At 35.0% G+C, this 21,453-nt stretch overlaps 1 protein-coding gene across 6 annotated transcripts; it reads right to left on the bottom strand.

Annotated features, from left to right (window-relative positions):
• Positions 1 to 562: 562 nt before the first annotated feature.
• LOC119085309 lies at positions 563 to 19,832 on the bottom strand. 6 transcript variants are annotated; one of them, XM_037195659.1, is made up of 18 exons: positions 19,375 to 19,832; positions 12,306 to 12,485; positions 10,453 to 10,590; positions 10,209 to 10,394; positions 9,547 to 9,645; positions 8,842 to 8,937; positions 8,657 to 8,761; positions 8,446 to 8,538; positions 8,273 to 8,371; positions 8,005 to 8,202; positions 7,840 to 7,938; positions 3,709 to 7,272; positions 3,361 to 3,459; positions 3,196 to 3,294; positions 3,039 to 3,137; positions 2,375 to 2,500; positions 2,171 to 2,298; positions 563 to 758 (listed from the first exon to the last, which is right to left on the bottom strand). In XM_037195659.1, exons 2-18 carry the CDS (start codon positions 12,415 to 12,417, stop codon positions 663 to 665), a joined length of 5,436 nt encoding a protein of 1,811 aa, XP_037051554.1. In that variant the 5' UTR covers positions 12,418 to 12,485; positions 19,375 to 19,832; the 3' UTR covers positions 563 to 662. The 6 variants fall into 6 exon arrangements, with proteins under 6 accessions (XP_037051554.1, XP_037051558.1, XP_037051555.1 ...); XM_037195663.1 differs by lacking the exons at positions 2,171 to 2,298; positions 2,375 to 2,500 and adding exons at positions 2,710 to 2,774; positions 2,874 to 2,967 and having other exon boundaries at positions 19,375 to 19,831; XM_037195664.1 differs by lacking the exons at positions 563 to 758; positions 2,171 to 2,298 and adding exons at positions 2,710 to 2,774; positions 2,874 to 2,967 and having other exon boundaries at positions 2,376 to 2,500; positions 19,375 to 19,831.
• Between the last annotated feature and the right edge of the window lie 1,621 nt (positions 19,833 to 21,453).

The raw sequence follows: 21,453 nt of genomic DNA, 5'->3' as shown, positions 1-21,453 counted from the left end.
ACATTATCCGAATATATCGTGGCGTCAAATTAGAAATGCGTCTAGGTCACTTCCACCGATATCTTCTTTTGTATGTAGATGAAAGTACTTGCGTCACACTTCCACTGTGACTAGTTTTCAGGTAATTAGGAAGTATCGTAGATATCAACGACGCGATCGGTCAATTATTGGATCGTTTCTTTCTTATCTATTGTGTAGAGTTAAGGCACCAGTATTCGGTCATGCATCTAAATCCGGTCATTATTTCGTGTTGTTTAAACAATATATGGCCGGATTTACATGCATGGCCGAATATTAGCGTTCGATTAACTCTATCTAAAATTGACGAGTTCCATCAACGCACTTCAAGCATGAGTGGTACTATAAATAGAGTAGTGACGCGGGACAGTGTACCGAACAAATTTTTGCACTGTAAAAAAATCTGTAAACATTTTTCATACAAAATAGTACTCTATTTGGCAGCTGTCACTCGAAGCACTTTTGCTTGAAGTGCGTTGGTTCCATTTATAGCTTATTTATTCCATTATTGATAGATCATTTACGATAATTTCAAACACAAAAATAATTTCTTTTGTTTCTCTTTATTTTATTAGAATTTCGTATATAACAGGCGTTATTTTATAGTTCAAAGCGTTTTTTATAACAATACCACATTGACCAATTCATTGAATCATCATCGTATTGAGTTGAGGAAATTGGCCCAAATATGGAGAATGTTTTATGCCGAAACTGTATGCAGGAACGTGCGAGAGGTTAATCTGAAAAATATATATAAAGGAAAATTTAAAACCGAAATCTTACCTAATACAACCGGGAGTTGCGGGAATCTTTAATAATTTTCACATTGGCGCGTAATTAACGATGGGTACAATCCCACATTTGAAAAATAAAATAAAATTGGACTTGTACAGATTGTTCTGTTCAGTAAATGGATAATATGGATAGTTTGAACGTGTTAAGTTTGCATTTATAAAGACGACAAATTCAAAAGAATTTAATGTTTGGCTCTTTTTCGGAATGATTTTACGTAAAACTTTCTGTACATCGGTTACATACAGAGTGAGGGTGTCTCCATTAATTACGGACCAATGTGAAAATTATTAACGATTCCCGCAACTCCCCGACCTACGATGATCACAAGGTGAACCGAATAGGAATTTTTAACAGAAAAATGCGGTTTGGAAACTTAAGTTCGAACGTAATAGATTTTGATATAAGTCGAGATATAATTGGTTCTATTACATTTTTATTACATTTCGTCGTAAAATTGCTAATGTCAGCGCTCTAGTTTTGTGAACCAACTTCACTGCTGTGACATGAAATTTCATGTACATATAACCAGAATGAAGTTTTTTACCAGAAGGTGGAGCGTAAAGAAAGAAGTACTGAAAAAAAAGTTACGTCTCTACAGCAAGAGACTTGGCTTTCGGACACTATTTCTTCACTGGTACTTACTCCACAATTTAGACCAAAATTAAAAATTACAATGACTTTCGTGAACGACACAATTGCTATAATTCAGTAACTGTCCACATTTAAAATTTAAACATGAAAGCAATGGATCAATGGTTGATGAAAATCAAAGAAATTGTCTGTTTAGTGTTGCTGAGGTGGATAAATTTTTGATTTGTACGATGGGTAAATATTTGTAAAAATCGTTGACAAAAGATTTTTAAAAAGAAAATCCTTCGACGATTTTCAACAGTTTTATGAGGTTAAGAACTTTCTGTGATTTAAGGCGGAGTTTCTACACCGTTTTTGCGAGATTGTCAAGGACTCCCATCAATTTGTAAGGATTTTTTTGGATTTACAAGGATGTTTTAGTTTTCTGAGAATTTTCTTCGATTTTGAGGGTTTTTTGATGAAACGATTTTCAAATTTGCAAGGATTTTTCTAGTTTATCCGCCACTAGGTTCTGTAGTCTCGATTCAAGTTTCAGTGAATGTGCTGTGGACAATTTTAATGGTACGTAAGAATGATATTTAGGCTGTCTGAGTCCTAACCCATTTTTGTATTTTAACCGTACCAGTCGTTTGCAATTAGTGGCAGTGTCATTTTGTTAGATTCAGCATTATGGAACATCATAATATCCTCACACCAAAATAAATGCAGTGCAAGATGTAGCGAGTTTATTTTCATTAATGTGTTATCATTATTAGTGCTTGTATACCTTTTCCGGTGAGTGTGCTCCCGGTCCCGGACCAAATTTACTGTTACTTTTACCTACTCGATCACCCATTGAATATTGTGGTGGTTTTTTAATGAGTAATTCAAAATTGCCATCGTACATTCCTGGACCTACAATTTTCTCATTGTTGTATAAAATCACACGTCAGAGTGTGTGGTGTGCGCGGCAGACGGAATAAATACGTACCGGGAAAATTGGCTGACAGTGATTTTGATGGTTTGGCTCGGCCGATGATTGTGAACGCTGGTGCAGACTTTATTTTACCCTCTTTGCTACATCCCAATACAGACGGTATTTTGTATTCATTCGGAGCTGTTGTTAGTGTCATGTTTAGTTGCAGTATAATGTTTGTTAGTTCAATAAGATTCGATTTAAGTAAAAGTATAAAAGTTTCATTTTTGTGATTTTTAGAATAAAATTTAGTAAAAATGGATGATGAGATGAGATTGATTAATTAATCGATACAAACAAGCGACTAATGATTATACTATTGTTACCAACTCGATCATCTATAGACTTACCAAAAACAAACACTAAAGCGGACTTTTATTTAGAAATCAAAATTTATGCAATAATTGGCCTTCCACTAGAAGAACATAGGAAGAGAAAGAAAAATAAATAATAAAAAAACGTAAAGAACGGCAACGTTTACAAATCAAAACTATTTTTCACAAATTATACGCACTTGATGTAGCCCCTCGTTTGAATGAACGATTTATGAAACACATACGATGGGACATGATCTAAAACTACTTTTTCTGGCATATAAGCACAAGGAGCTAAAAAAGATTTTACAAAAATATCCAACCATTTTGGTATATGTACAATGTATAGTCTCATCAGTTCTTACCTGGTGTGTCATTGATTGTCTTTTGAATTATTTTTTGGCCGAATGTGAAGGCGGGAGAATGGTCTAGATTAACTTTCTCTGGCATATATGAACCGGGTGCTGCATACATTTTCATTAAAAAAAGGAATAAATGAAAAATGAATCAGTCAAAAATTACCCGGAGTATCATTTGTCTTCGTATGATTCGTTTTTGCACCAAATGTGTAAGAAGGTGTGTGATCGAGATTTACTTTTTCCGGTTCATAGGCACATGGAGCTGAAAAGAATTTCAAGTAAAATTAAGACAGAGATTTCCATTAGTACACGCACAGTGTATTCATACCGGGATTGTTATTTGGCTTTTCCAAGGAGTGTCTTCCCCCAAATGTAAAAGATGGCATATGGTCTAAGTTTACGTCTTCAACTCGATAAGCTGAAGGAGCTAAAAATCAACGAAAAATACATCAATTATGACAGTAATCACTTATCAGTGAATGGCAGAGAATATAGCCGCACTAACCCGAAACAAGAAACCTGCTAGTCAAGTCAGAAAAAATGCAAAAGAACAACACAAAGGGTGTTAACACAATTCTTAAAAGATGCAGTTTCAAGTTAGAGAAAGTCAGTTTAGTATTGAAAGAAAATCTAAAATTGATAGAAGTGTCGAAAAGCGTAAACTCTTTTAGAATACCTGGAGTAATACTGCGGTAGTGGTCTTCATATTTACAGCCAAATGTAAATGCAGGCGAGGTATCTGAAACATATTTTTCCGGGCTGTATGCGCATGGAGCAGGTGTCTCGCTTGGTTTATCGAGATTTGTTTTATTTCCGAATGAGAACGCGGGATTGTTGTCTGATCTGAATTTCTCTGGAGAATATGCACCGGGTGCAGGAACTCCATTTGGTTTTTCATTATTGTCACGAGTTCCAAACGAATAGGCAGGAGTGTGTTCTAAACTGCATTTTTCCGGACTGTATGCTCCTGGAGCGGGTGTCTCGCTTGGTTTATCGAGATTTGTTTTATTTCCGAATGAGAACGCAGGATTGTTATCTGATCTGAATTTCTCTGGAGAATATGCTCCGGGTGCAGGAACTCCATTTGGTTTTTCATGATTGTCACGAATTCCGAAGGAATAGGCAGGAGTGTGTTCTAAATTGCATTTTTCCGGGCTGTATGCGCATGGAGCAGGTGTCTCGCTTGGTTTTTCGAGATTAGTTTTATTTCCAAATGTGAACGATGGATTGTTGTCTGATCTGAACTTCTCTGGAGAATAAGCACCAGGCGCAGGAACTCCGTTTGGTTTTTCATTATTGTCACGAATTCCGAACGAATAGGCAGGAGTGTGTTCTAAATTGCATTTTTCCGGACTGTATGCACATGGAGCAGGATTATCGCTAGGTTTTTCGAGACTAGTTTTATTTCCAAATGTGAACGATGGATTGTTGTCTGATCTAAACTTCTCTGGAGAATATGCTCCGGGTGCTGGAACTCCATTTGGTTTTTCATTATTGTCACGAGTTCCAAACGAATAGGCAGGAGTGTGTTCTAAACTGCATTTTTCCGGACTGTATGCTCCTGGAGCGGGTGTCTCGCTTGGTTTTTCGAGATTAGTTTTATTGCCGAATGTAAACGATGGATTGTTGTCTGATCTAAATTTCTCTGGAGAATATGCACCGGGTGCAGGAACTCCATTTGGTTTTTCATTATTGTCACGAATTCCGAACGAATACGCAGGAGTGTGTTCTAAATTGCATTTTTCCGGAGTGTATGCGCATGGAGCAGGTGTCTCGCTTGGTTTTTCGAGATTAGTTTTATTTCCAAATGTGAACGATGGATTGTTGTCTGATCTGAACTTCTCTGGAGAATAAGCACCAGGCGCAGGAACTCCGTTTGGTTTTTCATTATTGTCACGAATTCCGAACGAATAGGCAGGAGTGTGTTCTAAATTGCATTTTTCCGGACTGTATGCACATGGAGCAGGATTATCGCTAGGTTTTTCGAGACTAGTTTTGTTTCCAAATGTGAACGATGGATTGTTGTCAGATCTGAACTTCTCTGGAGAATAAGCACCGGGTGCAGGAACTCCATTTGGTTTTTCATTATTGTCACGAGTTCCAAACGAATAGGCAGGAGTGTGTTCTAAATTGCATTTTTCCGGACTGTATGCGCATGGAGCAGGATTATCGCTAGGTTTTTCGAGATTAGTTTTATTGCCGAATGTAAACGATGGATTGTTGTCTGATCTAAATTTCTCTGGAGAATATGCACCGGGTGCAGGAACTCCATTTGGTTTTTCATTATTGTCACGAATTCCGAACGAATACGCAGGAGTGTGTTCTAAATTGCATTTTTCCGGACTGTATGCGCATGGAGCAGGATTATCGCTAGGTTTTTCGAGATTAGTTTTATTGCCGAATGTAAACGATGGATTGTTGTCTGATCTAAATTTCTCTGGAGAATATGCACCGGGTGCAGGACCTCCATTTGGTTTTTCATTATTGTCACGAATTCCGAACGAATACGCAGGAGTGTGTTCTAAATTGCATTTTTCCGGGCTGTATGCGCATGGAGCAGGATTATCGCTAGGTTTTTCTAGATTAGTTTTATTTCCAAATGTGAACGATGGATTGTTGTCTGATCTGAACTTCTCTGGAGAATATGCACCGGGTGCGGGAACTCCATTTGGTTTATCATGGTTGTCACGAATTCCAAACGAATACGCAGGAGTTTGTTCTAAATTGCATTTTTCCGGGCTGTATGCTCCTGGAGCGGGTGTCTCGCTTGGTTTATCGAGATTTGTTTTATTTCCGAATGAGAACGCAGGATTGTTGTCTGATCTGAATTTCTCTGGAGAATATGCTCCGGGTGCTGGAACTCCATTTGGTTTTTCATTATTGTCACGAATTCCAAACGAATAGGCAGGAGTGTGTTCTAAACTGCATTTTTCCGGACTGTATGCTCCTGGAGCGGGTGTCTCGCTTGGTTTATCGAGATTTGTTTTATTTCCGAATGAGAACGCAGGATTGATATCCGATCTGAATTTCTCTGGAGAATATGCTCCGGGTGCAGGAACTCCATTTGGTTTTTCATGATTGTCACGAATTCCGAACGAATAGGCAGGAGTGTGATCGGAATTAAATTTTTCTGGGCTGTATGCGCCTGGAGCGGGTGTATCGCTAGGTTTTTCAAGATTAGTTTTGTTTCCGAATGAGTAGGAAGGATTATTATCTGATCTGAATTTCTCTGGAGAATATGCTCCAGGTGCTGGAACTCCATTTGGTTTTTCATTATTGTCACGAATTCCGAACGAATACGCAGGAGTGTGTTCTAAATTGCATTTTTCCGGGCTGTATGCGCATGGAGCAGGATTATCGCTAGGTTTTTCTAGATTAGTTTTATTTCCAAATGTGAACGATGGATTGTTGTCTGATCTGAACTTTTCTGGAGAATATGCACCGGGTGCGGGAACGCCATTTGGTTTATCATGGTTGTCACGAATTCCAAACGAATACGCAGGAGTGTGTTCTAAACTGCATTTTTCCGGACTGTATGCTCCTGGAGCGGGTGTCTCGCTTGGTTTATCGATATTTGTTTTATTTCCGAATGAGAACGCAGGATTGATATCCGATCTGAATTTCTCTGGAGAATATGCTCCGGGTGCAGGAACTCCATTTGGTTTTTCATGATTGTCACGAATTCCGAACGAATAGGCAGGAGTGTGATCGGTATTACATTTTTCTGGGCTGTATGCGCCTGGAGCGGGTGTCTCGCTAGGTTTTTCGATATTTGTTTTATTTCCAAATGTGAACGATGGATTGTTGTCTGATCTGAACTTCTCTGGAGAATATGCTCCGGGTGCAGGAACTCCATTTGGTTTTTCATGATTGTCACGAATTCCGAACGAATAGGCAGGAGTGTGATCAGAATTACATTTTTCTGGGCTGTATGCGCCTGGAGCGGGTGTCTCGCTAGGTTTTTCAGAATTAGTTTTGTTTCCGAATGAGTAGGAAGGGTTGTTGTCTGATCTGAATTTTTCTGGAGAATATGCACCAGGTGCAGGAACTCCATTTGGTTTTTCATGATTGTCACGAATTCCGAACGAATACGCAGGAGTGTGTTCCCCATTACATTTTTCTGGGCTGTATGCGCCTGGAGCGGGTGTCTCGCTAGGTTTTTCAAGATTAGTTTTGTTTCCGAATGAGTACGAAGGGTTGTTGTCTGATCTGAATTTCTCTGGAGAATATGCGCCTGGTGCTGATTATTTTTGGAAGAATAATTAGTAACATAAGTTGCGTACAAGATAAATTTCTCTATAAAATTCTATGGGAGGAATCAGTTTTCTGTGTCATTATCTGTTGCTGTTGTTGTATGAAATGAGCAACAGTTAGTCCTTTCAAGATTAGTCGTATTATTTGCTGAAAATGGCATCAAATCAAAAGTAAAAGATATTACGACATGACAAGAGTGAATCAACAAGTTTGGAAGACTTGACAGAATTGTTTTCGTTTTTCGCGCTTCTTACAGTTACTGATTTTGATTTTAATTTTGTGAGGCTTTACCTCGCTGTGCCAATCATCAATTTCAATTATTTTTAAAGAAGAACGAAGTTGTAAGGTAACTGTTTACAGGAATAAATCTTTTTAATTAAAATTAAGTTCAGAAACTAAATACATATCGTGGTGGTGGTTGTGTCGTGTGGACACACGTAATCAAGTCTACAGGACGTTTGAAAGGTGGAAATATATAAGATTTTGTTGATTTGATTTGTAGACTTGATACTTATACTGCTCCTGACAGGATTAATTTATTAAGTTCAGTTACCTGGATTGATATTAGGCTTAGTCAGATCTGACTTTATTCCAAACGAGTAGGCAGGACTGCTCTTTGTTTCGACACTCGAATTTTGATATGCAGAAGGTGCTGATCAATATTTGATTCAAATTAACTTTGATTGACTTGAGATGTGTGTTGAATTTTGGTAAATACCTGGAGTGTCATTCGATTGCACCATATTAGCCTTAATGCCGAAACTGTATGCCGGTGAATGTTCAAGATTTACTTTTTCTGGTTCATAAGCTCCGGGCGCAGGATAATTATTCTCAGCCACATTATAGTTTTTGGTTCCAAAACTGTACGAAGGACTCGAGTCTAAGTGTACTTTCTCAGGCTCATATGCTCCGGGTGCTGTGGACATGAAAAAAAAAAACTGAACTGAGCAACGCCGGCCATTTATGACGTTCGGAATTTGCAATACCTGGGTTCATACTCGGTTTATCGTGATTAATTTTGATACCAAAACTATAAGCTGGTGTATGATCTAATTGCACTTTTTCGGCATTATAATGACCAGGCGCTAAGAGATCGCATTCATAAAAACTTTATCTAAAGAGAACATAACTTTTTCATTTCAAATGTAAATGCGTTTACCTGGCGTATCACTGGTTTTTTCATGATTTAATTTAACTCCAAAACTATACCTAGGCGTATGCATAGGCTTTTCAGGCCTATAAGCATTAGGTGCTATCGAAACAAAACAAAAAAACATAATTAAATCAAGCCGTTTAGTTAGTTTTACTCCTCTTGCTAATATACGGTCAAATCGCTTAACAACAAATACGACAAAGTCATTTACACTTACAGGGGGTGTCAACTGATTTTACAGGATTAGACTTAATGCCGAAACTATAAGCTGGTGGCTGCTTACTCTTCACAACAACACGTTCAGTGTGGTAAGCACTTGGACCTATAAATACATGAATGCAATCGGAACGTACATGTAATGTGCATTCGATAAAAGCCAGAGCATTTTGCCATTTTACTGACCTGGTGTTTCATTGGGCTTCTCATGAATTGTTTTCAATCCAAACGTATATTTCGGCGATTTACCTACTAATCTCTCGGGACTGTACGTGCCAGGTGCTAATTGATTAAAACAAAACACAAAATGAAAGCGATTGCCTAAATCGTAGAATTACACGGAAAATACCGATGTACGTACAGAGTGCTAGTACTGCTAGATTCACGGTTGGGACGTAAATTCTACATCTTGCACGTAGAATGTTCATGTAGGTCGTAAAATTTTACGTATTCCTTAGGTAAAACTAACTAACGTAAAATGTTATGCCTGAAATGTATATTGTACGTACAAGATGTATAATTTGCGTCTCACACGTAAACATCGTACTCGTCCTGAACATCGATATTTTCCGTTTGTTCCGTGTAACTACATAATAAATGTGTTGTATAGTCATGATTCGCTCTCAAAGTGGCTCGAAGTGGCTGTCTTATATTTTCGATAAATATATCTTCTTCGACCACTTGAAATGTATGTACCGTAACTACACATGATTTTATAAAATTAAATGAAAATTTACAAGAATATTTATAACTAAATGTAAAGCTATCAAATGTAGGTAGAATCTTGCATAATGTAATACAATACGACGACATGCGCACATAATAAAACATAAATGATTCCCGATCATGCTAAAAACATTTATCCAAAATATACCAAGTCGTGAAATTTACCTGGATTATCATTTACAATTTTCCTATGAGTTTTGATACCAAACGAAAATTTCGGCGATTTATTTAAAACTACTTTTTCCGGACTGTATGTACCTGGAGCTAAATTTTTGTTAGAAAACATAGAAAGGTAAAAATTTGGTTTATTTATGTTTAAAATGTTAAAGATCCCGCACTATATCGACTACTTGGCTAATTACACACTATTCTACATTTATCTTTGGTAACATACATTACAGTTAGCAAGGTATTTGTTCCGGCGTTTTAAATTCAAATCAATATTGACATGCCTTTGCTGATCGCCGTCAAAGGCATCACTTTCCTTGATGCTTATTTTGAAGATTTGAAGTACTTGAGTCTTGAGTCGCAATTGAATCACAAAAATGTTTTATTGTAACGGACACAAATACCTTAGCTATTTTCGAACTTTCGACCAATAAATATCACTAAAATGCCAATTCTCTAATTTTTTAAACCAAAACAGCTAGAAGGCCGTTCTAGATTCTACTCAGCTTTACTCTAAATCTAATTCGTCTACAGTTACTTGAATGACTAAATTTTAATTTTGATCTACAACGAAAAAAAAACCAGTCATCTTCTCTCCCATCATCCATTTAAGTTAGACGAGCCGATCAGTATCATATAATTATCAGTAGATTGTTTACCTGGCGTGTGACTAGACTTTATCGACGGATTCGGATGTCCAAACGTATACCCTCGTATACATCCACCCGATTGAAGTTTCGATTTATCTAATTTATCTACATTGTATTCGCCTGGAGCGGGTGTTTGAAATTGTTTTCGTGGTAGTGGTCTGCTGGCCAGTGTTATTTCGCGAGGAATAACTTTTCCTGTTAAATGAACATTGCTGTTGTGACATACCAATCAACAATTAGTGTTTTAATTTACCTTTAGAGCCGAGACCAGACACATCGTACTCTGCTGGACCAGGGCCAACAGTATCATCACGGGATATGTGCGTATGACGTTTTCCAAAACTGAATGCGGCAGCTGTTGGTTTGGACGACTCGGCTATTTTTTTATAACCTAAGAATAAGTTCAGTCAATTTATTGTTATCGGCTTGTCTCAAGTAGGAAGGATAACACAACAGTGAACGTAAATTCGCATAGATTGAACATCCAATTTATAGTTTTTTTTTTATAGTTTATAGTTATCTGCTACTTGACTCACTAAATCAACTATGTCGTTGGCTCTGAGCCGAAGAAGACTCTCGTGTGAAATTTTTGAGAAACTTTTACGTTTACGTTGAACCTGTTGTTAAGAAAATTCATCTTCTTCATTTAGTTATTCGTTTTTGTTTGCTCAAAGTTTTTGCACTAAGCTTTCGATTAAAGCTTCTGATTTGTACATACAGTGGACGTCAGTGAAATTTGACGTGCATTTGCTTTCGCTGTTTTCACCGTTTCTCACGGTTATACCGCTACCATGGAAGGAGACGTGTGTAACTATTTAATCAGTGCAGTTGGTGACTTTGAAATAAGGGACATATTTCGTTTCAACTGTTTTTCAACTGATCATACAAAGAAATATGGTTCTAAGTCTTTAAACGGTTTTACCAATACCAGCAAGCGTGTACCTGTATATTGTTCAACCGTAAAAACAAGCATTAGCACATATGGTTGTATGAGTAGATCAGCTGAAAAACCGCTGAAACAAAATGCGTCACTCATTTTAAAGTCATCGACTGTATAGAACAATATGAGCATTTATGGTTTGTACGAGTGGACCAGCTGAAAAACAGCTGAAGTAAAATGACACAATTTCAGTGACTTCGCCTGTAGGAAAATAACTTAAACAAATTATTCGTCTAAGGAGAATAATTACAGTTTGGAATTTGTCTTAGGCTTCATGCGGCACAGCCACAAAATGAAAAAGTAGATTTAACTCGCTTGTCATTTTGACTTGAATTGTTGGAACTGTCGCGTTCGGCTCAAGTTACAAACTCATCAAAATAAAAATCTCCAAACCAGTACGCGATCTACTATTTCGGTCCATGAAGTATAATTATATCAGCGCTAAATTATATAAGCTATGAATTGCAACAAAATGCGTAAGGAAATAGCTGTCGTTAATGTGAAATTTTGATCGACAAGTTTGGGATGCATAGCATAAGTCTAAAAATAAGCTCACATTGTACCGTTGTTGGTATGGTTCACCAAACTTATCGTGAATAAAAATAGAAATCATGTTAACATTATTTCAATATTAAATAATCAACAAGTCCAACGAAAGCACGACAACCCACAATGCCTTTAAAAAAAAAAAAAAATTAAATCGATATTTATACGAACCAAACAAATATTTCTCTATAAATGTTATAGTGAATCAGAAAAGATGATTTGCTACAATGTACAGACAATTAAACCGATAGAAAACTGACAATAGTCCATAAAAATTGTTATTTTTGAAAGTTTAAACAACTTGAATAATGGTAATAGTCGTGTGGGCGATTTAATCGAATTTTAATTAAACTTCTTGATATTGCAGGAAATTAGTGAAATTAAAAAACTTAAAATCGCTCAAAAACTGCCAATTATCTCAAACAAATGTTTAATTGAATTAACCCACACGCCACCAGTACAAAATCGAACGAAAATTCCTTGTCAACCAAGGCTTTCCGCCAATGTCAATCAATTTCACGCCGATATATGAGAAAATGATTATTTTTAATTCCTTCATGTTATTGTTTCGCTCACAATATAGTCAATAGAATGTAAAAGTTAATCCATTTGCAATTTACCTAAAAGTGGCGGTAAGTCCACCAAAGCCGGTCCGGGTGATTTCATTTCAGCCGCAATAGGTCCACGTCTCGGTGTAGGTGTCCATTGATTTTGCTTGAAACCGACGCCCATTTTGTTGTGTATTAATGTTGATCAATTTTAGTGGCTTCGACTAATTCCTTCGTTTGAATCGGTAGAACCTACGAGATGTTTTTGTAACCATTATTGGAAAATTGAACATAAAAATAGTTGTTCGAAGAATATCATTTGCAATTTAGTCATGGAGTCGTTGCTGTCGTGTTCTGACGATGTTAACAAAAAAGAATGTAATTCTCATGCATGTAATTGACACGAAAAAAACCTATTCATCTAATCCATATTGAGACGACATCAATTTGTCATTATTGGGTGGGTACAGAACATTTAAATTCAAATTCGTTATTGTTACTCACGCTAAGATCATTTTCATCATCTCGATTCGAGATCAGAATAAAACTTAGAACAAAATTGTCTGAGTAAAGCGTCGTTTTTCGGCCAACTTCAAAGACCGATAACAAGGTCAGTAGCTTTCGAAGGACATCTTTGACGATATTTGTCACTGCAACTAAACTTAAAGCATAATTTTCGAATGTACAGCCGCTGACTTTGAACGTCCACAGGGAAGTCGAAGCATAGATGCGGCTCGTTTGAATGCCACTGAAATTATCTTAAGATTGATAGGAAACACGATAAAATTCATGAAAGGTCTAACAAATGGAGATGGTTTTTGTATTTTATAATTTGAATTTGAGTCAGTGCCGGCGTCGCGAATTGAGGTGTATCGGTGTATATCATACTCATACTCATGCTCATACTCACATCTATTCCTTATACACAACATCAAAAGAAGAATCACGAAAATCGATTCATTTTTCCCTGAGATTTCACTTATGCCGTTTTTTCGGATTTTTGAAACGACGTTAAACATAAGATTCGAGCTTTGGCTAAGCACAATTTTTTTGTTAATAAACAAAAAAGGGAAGAAATAAAAGCGATAAATCTAAAATAAGAATTGATCACTTGAAAATTAAAATGATTGCAGGAAAATAAGAATGTGATCACAACCAGTTTTTCAAATATAACACTACGAAATAAGATTCTATCAACCTAAAATAAGAAGTGATCACAAGTAGTACCTACCACCCGCTAAATCAAATGTGATCACTAAAAATAAAGAATTTGATCACTAAAAATAAAGAATTTGATCACTAAAAATAAAGAATTTGATCACTAAAAGTAAAGAATTTGATCACTAAAAGTCCGAACGAATACACATAAAAAGCGTTTTAACACGCCGAGCGATCCGGCCCATTGCCCCGGAGCGAAGCGGAGGGCCGCAATGCGAGCCGGGCGCCGGAACGGTGTTGGTAACTTAGGAGTTAATTTTTTTTCTCTTGCATCGTCTAATAATTAGTCTGTGTAATTCATTGCACATAAAAAGCGTTTTAACACGCCGAGCGATCCGGCCCATTGCCCCGTAGCGAAGCGGAGGGCCGCAATGCGAGCCGGGCGCCGGAACGGTGTTGGTAACTTAGGTGTTAATTTTTTTTTCTCTTGCATCGTCTAATAATCAAACAGAATAATATCCTTATTTCTTGCAATCAAATTTTTTATTTTGCACGATCATTTCTTTATTTTTTGTAATCAAATTCGTATAATTGTAGATCATTTCTTATTTCGAGACGATCATATGTTAGTGGTAAAATTGCATATATTTAGTGATCAAATTCTTATTTTTTGGTGATCAAATTCTATTTTTATTGCTATCATAAAAAAATTGTGATCATTTCTCTTTTTCTAGTGATCATTTCCTATTTTCTTGTGATCATTTCTTATTAAATAGCTATCACTTTAATTACATGCCAACAAAAAATCTGACACACACTTGAAACATTCGAAGCCGGAGGTTATTTTTTCGTCCCGCTATTAAGGGGAAAGGGGGGTTCAAGAAAACAAATTTGGTTTAATTTCATTTGTGAACGAACACCAAGATATTCTCCAATGTTAGGTTGTATTACTACCGAAAATGGTCTTAATCAAAGAACCACAAATTATATAGGAAAACAAAACTTTGTACCGGCAGAAACGAAATTAAAAGCCACACAGTTCATGCATCGCATTATTCAATTGTGAAATTCGGCTAGTATTACACAAACCTACACTCTACAGTCTACATTTAAAGGAAAGTGTAGTCAGAAAAGCAAACTAAACTATGGATTTCCGCTGCAAATTTTCCCTATTACTATAATCCCTCCATAAAAACCTGTTAAAATTTCATTTAGCTTTTTTATGGCACGACCGTAATATTAGTTTTATTGAGGAGCCAGTTATCATGCCGTGCCAAATAATTGAAAAGTTTTAAAGTTGATGATAGTTATTTTGATTAAATAAGCCGTGTACACGACGTACATACTCGTTCTCCTGGATTCGTTTTTAACAGTAATTATAAACAATTATACCCCAACTGAACATGAAAATTATGAAAAAGATGCGCCATTTTTTCGGTGATTTGACCTAAATACGCTTCACTTGAAGAAGACCTTGGTATAAATACCACCCGAAATTATTTTCCTTCTACGATGTGTCTGTAGTGGAATAATAATACATAAAAATACCCCCAAAAAATCCAAAGTTACAATTTGCTAACGAAAAAAAAAACACGGAAAAACTGCATGCCATTCTGTACCAGGCAGTTTTCTTTTGAAAAATGAACTTAGTACTACAGTTTGTGTATGATATGTGACTTTGCAAGAGCTTTTATGTTGGCTATAGATAGATATATGTGACGGTAAAAACATATTCACGTAAATTGGAAATGTTTCGGTAGATTAGATACGAATTCAAAGTCACGAAAAGCTGCAATAAATAGAGGATATCAATACGGAAAAGTATGCATTGCAATACTGTCATATGTTGACAAGGACTATTTTTAGGAAAACTTTTCCCTCATTTTTCTCACAAGTTTTCAAACATTTTCCTAAATTTTGTTACATTTTTCAAAAAAATGTCGAAAACTTTAGGAAAATTTGTAAACTCTTAAGAAAATCTGAAAAGCTTTAGGAAAATTTTAGGTCAATTTGGAAAACATTAGGAAAATTAGGAAATCTGGAAAACTTTAGTAAAACTTAGGAAAATTTGGAAAACTTAGGAAAATTTCGAAAAATACGGAAAATTGTTGTTCCAAAATTAATAGACCTATATGCTTATAAGGTGAAAAAACTGAACCTCAAGATGATTATATTCTAATTCCAATTCAATTTTAATAAGTCTACAAACAACCACCAACAATTCCAATGTAAGTTCCTCGAATTGAACATGCTGCATTGTTCTTACAATGGTTTTAATTGCGATCTTTCCTAGCCCGCCTCTACTCTACAAAAAAAACTGCTAAACAATATTATTCATTTGCCTAAGTGAAGGACACACACAAACCGATCATTGAGTTTTTATTTCAATTAATTTTATTGTTGTTACGCAAAATTACGTTATTGCATCACCGTACCCCAGACGATCCTTTTTTGGATATATCTGTTTATTGCGTTATTCAACCTATACAGCCTACAGCCGAATTAATTGAACTTTGCTTCACGTGTAAAGTAATCAACATACATTACATAGCTGCATCAGTTGCCTTAAATGCATCGAATTTCAATATTTAAAAAAAAGCATTGCATGTAAAGTTGACATTGTTCGCTCACGACCATGTACTATGTCATATTACCTTTAGCTTTTAAAATGATTTGTTTGTTTACTTCGCCCGTTACGTTAATGTATTTATTTATGTTAAAAAAAAGCTCATAAGTCACATAAGTTGTAATTCAGTCTATTTCTGTCCCTTTCTGTCTTTTAATGAATAATAAACCTTTCAGGTTGTTGCTTCATGAATTAAATTGTAATGAAAAAACCAAGGAAACACCTAGCTGATCAAGCTGATAAAATTCTTTTAACATTGTGTGGGGTGTCAAAGCACTTGAATTTTGAGGATTTAATTAACGGAACTTTGATCCGGGGACAAAATAACTAAAGAGTAATAATTATCGAGTCTTTTACTTCATTTGTTGCAAGTGTTTTAACGGTTTGAAAGATTGATAAAATAGTATTTTTCCTAACGCATGCCAAAGGGTTTTTTTTTGCGAATGAAACGTTTCCAGCAGGAGCCGTTCTGGAATCGAATTCGATAAAAAAAGTCCTTTAGTATAAGTTAGCAACAACATTTTGTTTATAGTGGGTTTATAGCACTAGATAAACAAAATCTTTTACTTCATCAGTCTTAACAAACACACTCATACCATCGAATTAGCTAGAGCGATTCAATTTATAGTCATTGTCGATAACACATGATCCGTCCATAACGATTTTCAGGTGATTTCTGCAGGAATGTGACCAAAAACATTCCAATTCATGCATTTCATATTCAGATATTGTTTTACATGATATGTCTAAACCGTTTAAATATCAATTATAATTTGTCAATGTTAAATTATCGACTAAATGTATGTGCTTTCCTCGGCTCGAATTGCTTCCGACGAGGTTCAAATAACAGTAAATCAATCTAAATTAGCAAATTTAACTTTTTTATGAAACTTCCTCCGTCAAATTTTTATTGTCTTGACATGCGACTACTAAAAGGCACCCATGCCAATAATTTTCATTTTGGATTAAGCCGAACTAAATTTGGTTTCCATTAAAAAAGTTTTTCCGATTCTCATTTTTATTTGCGTGACAAAATAATTAAAAAGAAAAATTGTTTGCAATTTAATTCAAGGTTGTGACTGTATGATTTACTTTGAATTTTGTGTTTTGTTTTCAAATTAATTCATCGGTAAACGTATTTTCTGTATTTTGCATATCAATTCATGGTTCAGTGCATTAAACGTTTTAAACGTAAAACCGTTACGTAACGAAGATGGAACTGGAACATTTCAAGTAAGACTATATACGACAGAAAAATTTGAGAAAATTAGCAATACATCTAATTTATTGTATTTGAGAGCGGATGGAGAGTTCTGGGAATAACTTAAAGGAATGGAAACGTGTGAACGTTTTCGTTTGACTTAATTATTCTTTTTAATCAGAATGATGAAAATGGGTTTCAATTTGGTTTATAATATACCATGTTTCAGCTGTTTTACCTGCTGGTCTACTCATACAAACACAGAGCTTGTACGTGTTTGCGTGAGTAAACGTCATTAGGTAAAACAGCTGACGCAAACTTAGACACAAATTCAGTTGACATTAACTGCAGTGTGTGTATTACATGTGGATTTTTACATGAAAAGAATTTTAATTTTGTTTACCTATGAGAAAGTGCTATGCTTCTAGTCAATAAAGTTATTCAACTGGATTGGAAGCAAACAATATAATGAGGGTTGTAGCAGAGCCAATGTACTTTTATTGACCAATACAGTCGATGTACAAATATGAAGAAAATATTTATGTCGTGACCTGAATGACAACCTGAAAGCATTTAGGAAAGCTTTTAACTCTAATTATAATATAATAAATCAATTCGACCAGGAATTCCAAGATTGTCCATTGAATAAACTAAATTGAAATTGATAAATGAATTCCATCGAAAGGTATTTCACCAAGAGATTATTTTGAGATTTTCTTTTATGGTTTTACGAGCCTATAATTTTGCCTGAGACAATGGAGAATATCCATACTCGAAAAAAGCGGTTGAAAAATAAACCAAACTTAGTTCAATTTATCTTCACAATTTTCACCTTAAATTTCCAATTAAAGTTATCGAACATTTTCTGTTCGTGCTATCAACATCTCAATCAAATCACCATTCAAGTCATTCCAATTGACTTGCTGATTTTAAAAGTTTGAACTTGGGAATAGAACGTAAAATCAATTTCTACATCTACGAACATCGTAATTTATCACTCATCGGCGATCATCTAAACTTCTTTTACAATTGGTTACCAGGGCCTATTATTTGTGAAATTTATAAAAATAGGAGTTCGCAGAATTTCGCGAAATTTCGTTAAATTTTCAAAATTTCGTTATATTTGTTGAATTTTTCAAATTTCGTTAAATTTCTCAAATTTCGTTAAATTTCTCAAATTTCGTTAAATTTCTCAAATTTCGTTAAATTTCGTTAAATTTCTCAAATTTCGTTAAATTTCTCAAATTTCGTTAAATTTCTCAAATTTCGTTAAATTTCTCAAATTTCGTTAAATTTCTCAAATTTCGTTAAATATCTCAAATTTCGTTAAATTTCTCAAATTTCGTTAAATTTCTCAAATTTCGTTAAATTTTTCAAATTTCGTTAAATTTTTCAAATTTCGTTAAATTTCTCAAATTTTGTTATATTTCTCAAATTTCGTTAAATTTCTCAAATTTCGTTAAATTTCTCAAATTTCGTTAAATTTCTCAAATTTCGTTAAATTTCTCAAATTTCGTTAAAATTCGGTAATTTCGAAAAAAAAAATAATTTCGTTAAATTTCACAAATAATAAGCCCTGATTGATGGGGTCACAGCCATACATTTGCCACACACCAAATAAAGTCTTTAATTGTTCTGTCATTTTCCCATCCCATGGCGTTATAAAATTTATACAACACAAATAACCGAAATTAAATATTTATCTAAGAAACTCATCGAAATTACATTTCTTTATTTGAATGATGTCACTTAAAATTTGGCGAAGGTGCTGGTAGAAACATATTATTATAGGTGCATGACACCATCACCAAAGTTAAACACAGATATGGTGAACGTTCAGTTTTTGCAGTTCTCTTTCATTTTAAAACATAAAATTAAGCTTTCCCGTTTGAGTGTGATAAATGCGTTTAGTTGTTCCGCTAAACAAACGCGAATAATTTTTTGCTTATTATAGGCAATGTAACAATGACTAGAAATACACACATCATTTATACGATCTAACAGTGGAGTCTTATAATAGTCTTTTTGCGAAACAAGCTCATGTATTCACTTAATAACCGCGATATACTTGAACGTGTGATAGAGTTGAAACCATCTGTTATTTAGTAATTAAAATGGTTTGATGAATCAAGATCTTATCCGATTACCATACTAACCTTGTTAACAGTAACCAACTAAATATCCAATTTCGAGTGTTAAAAATGGTTAAATAATCCAATTTCGCTTTGTTTATCAACACTGGATTTATCAATTACCAGTCACAGTAACACCATCAATATTCACAAATAAGTTAGTCCAATATTTGTTTCACATACACGGCGATATAAAACACAGCAAACAAAAACACACAAAAAGCTCCGTGGAGTTATAATGTGCTTGGCACATATATGAAAATATCACTCGATTCCACAAAATCAATTTATCAAACAAAAATCTAACGACAAACAATAACGTTAAACAAAAATTGATGTAAGTTTTGTGCTGCGCGCTTTTTCTTCACTTCGAGTTTCTGTTATATTGCTCTGTGTAAATATATTGAAAAAAAATATATATTTCACGTTGGATTCGAGGTGGTGTTTACTGGTCGACCGTTCGTTATAGAATGAATTGCTGTAGCAAGGTTCAATTTACTTTTGTATTTTATTTAGTGAATTTATTTTATTCGAAATTGGGTATATATAAATGTTCGATACGAGTCGCAAAGTCGTGCGTATAGAATTGGTTCGGCTTTTTTTTCTGTTTTGCTTTAAACCATTTCTGTGACTGTCTATTAAAGCTCAATAATATGCTTTTGCATATTGCTTCAATTATCTCATTAATGTATATCCACACAGCTAATGATCTTATTTTCCCACTATCATGCCGTTAAAAGCTGCAGAACTATTCGTGCTTTGATTCAAAAGTTTCAAACTTTTAATCGAATTGAGTTTACTTAGGCAGTTTGACTTACTTTCTTAACCTACATTTTCAATCTCTTCCTTGATGTAGAATCGACAGAATACCGATACTATTAAGACTATGAAAGTTTCGAACGGATATTACACAAAACACGAATCAGAATTTTAAATCTTATCTGCCCTGCTAAGTAAAGATTTAGTTGAATCGATTGTGGGATAGCTTACTGGGTAGCAAATGTAGCAAAGCCTATTTTAAGGAATGTTAATCGTGAAGCATCAGAAAAACTCCGAAAAAGTTCCGAAAATTTCCGAAAAAAAAAATTCCGAATTTTTCGGAGCTTTCTCAGAGTTTTTTTTTTGAAATTTTCAGAATTAGAATTCTAAAAAATAAGCCCTGCTGGGTAGACGACCATCGAAGTACATACGTAACAAAAATTGGCAATGTCCATACTTTTACAATAAATTGACCATCATCAAATTATACACCCACTGTCTGATTAAGGATAAGCCCAACGAATATAACCGAGAATAAAATTCTACTTTTCCTATCGTTGTACGACAAAAGGAATTTATTGCTTCCTTTCGGGATACAATGCCAAAGTGTTAAAGTCAGTTTTCGGACAAGGACAAGGGCAAGTAGGTACAATAACATTTTCTATTTTCACGTATTCAACAGCGGATGTTATGTTGTGCTTAGTCTACCTTCTACTAAATCGATCTAAGGAATTGCAGTTAAAAACTGTGTCATGTGTGTGAACGGTGGCTTACGGTATATATATATATAGTACAAAATGTATGCTGTTGTACAGGCATCGATTTTCGGTATGAATATTTCATGCCATGTAGGGAAGTGTGACGCGGAAAACGACATAATTTTACACAAATTTTTACATCGATAAAATCAGTTTAGTTAATCTGAGAATTGACTGAATTGAATTCATAGAGATTCCAAATTAATTGATTATCATTAATTAAAGGTGTGGTTTATTAATGAATGTACATTCCAGGTATGGTCGATTCTTCATCAGTCGATTATCTTGAGCGTATTCATTATTTATGTCAAAATAGTATGAAAATGAGTGCGTTTGAGTCAGTTTTTAAAATCGTTATGTCCTCTACGGTGACATTAGACCATACCTGGTAGTTTATATATATTCATTGAGGATTATGGCTCGAGATTGGAAAAACAATATAATTTTTTAGAACAAAAAAATCCAGACGAACCCCTGCGTAATATATATTACACACTTGTCACGAAGAAGACGAGGCTTGCCGAGACTGATAGTGACAAGTGTGTACTCTATTTTATCACATAAGCGAAAACGAGACAACAACATA

Source organism: Bradysia coprophila, unplaced genomic scaffold (assembly GCF_014529535.1).
Source record: "Bradysia coprophila strain Holo2 unplaced genomic scaffold, BU_Bcop_v1 contig_94, whole genome shotgun sequence".
In the NCBI taxonomy this organism is placed as follows: Eukaryota; Metazoa; Arthropoda; class Insecta; order Diptera; family Sciaridae; genus Bradysia; species Bradysia coprophila.
This window is presented reverse-complemented; position numbering and strand designations above follow the sequence as displayed.

What these genes read in the sequence shown, in the direction of transcription:
- LOC119085309 (XM_037195659.1), bottom strand. Translation starts at nt 12,417, where the DNA reads ATGGGCGTCGGTTTCAAGCAAAATCAATGGACACCTACACCGAGACGT. An exon ending in AATTGTAAATGATAATCCAG is followed by an intron (nt 8,938 to 9,546) that starts GTAAATTTCACG and finishes TTAATCAATTAG; the next exon opens with CACCTGGCACGTACAGTCCC. An exon ending in GACAATCAATGACACACCAG is followed by an intron (nt 2,501 to 3,038) that starts GTAAGAACTGAT and finishes CACTAACAACAG; the next exon opens with CTCCGAATGAATACAAAATA.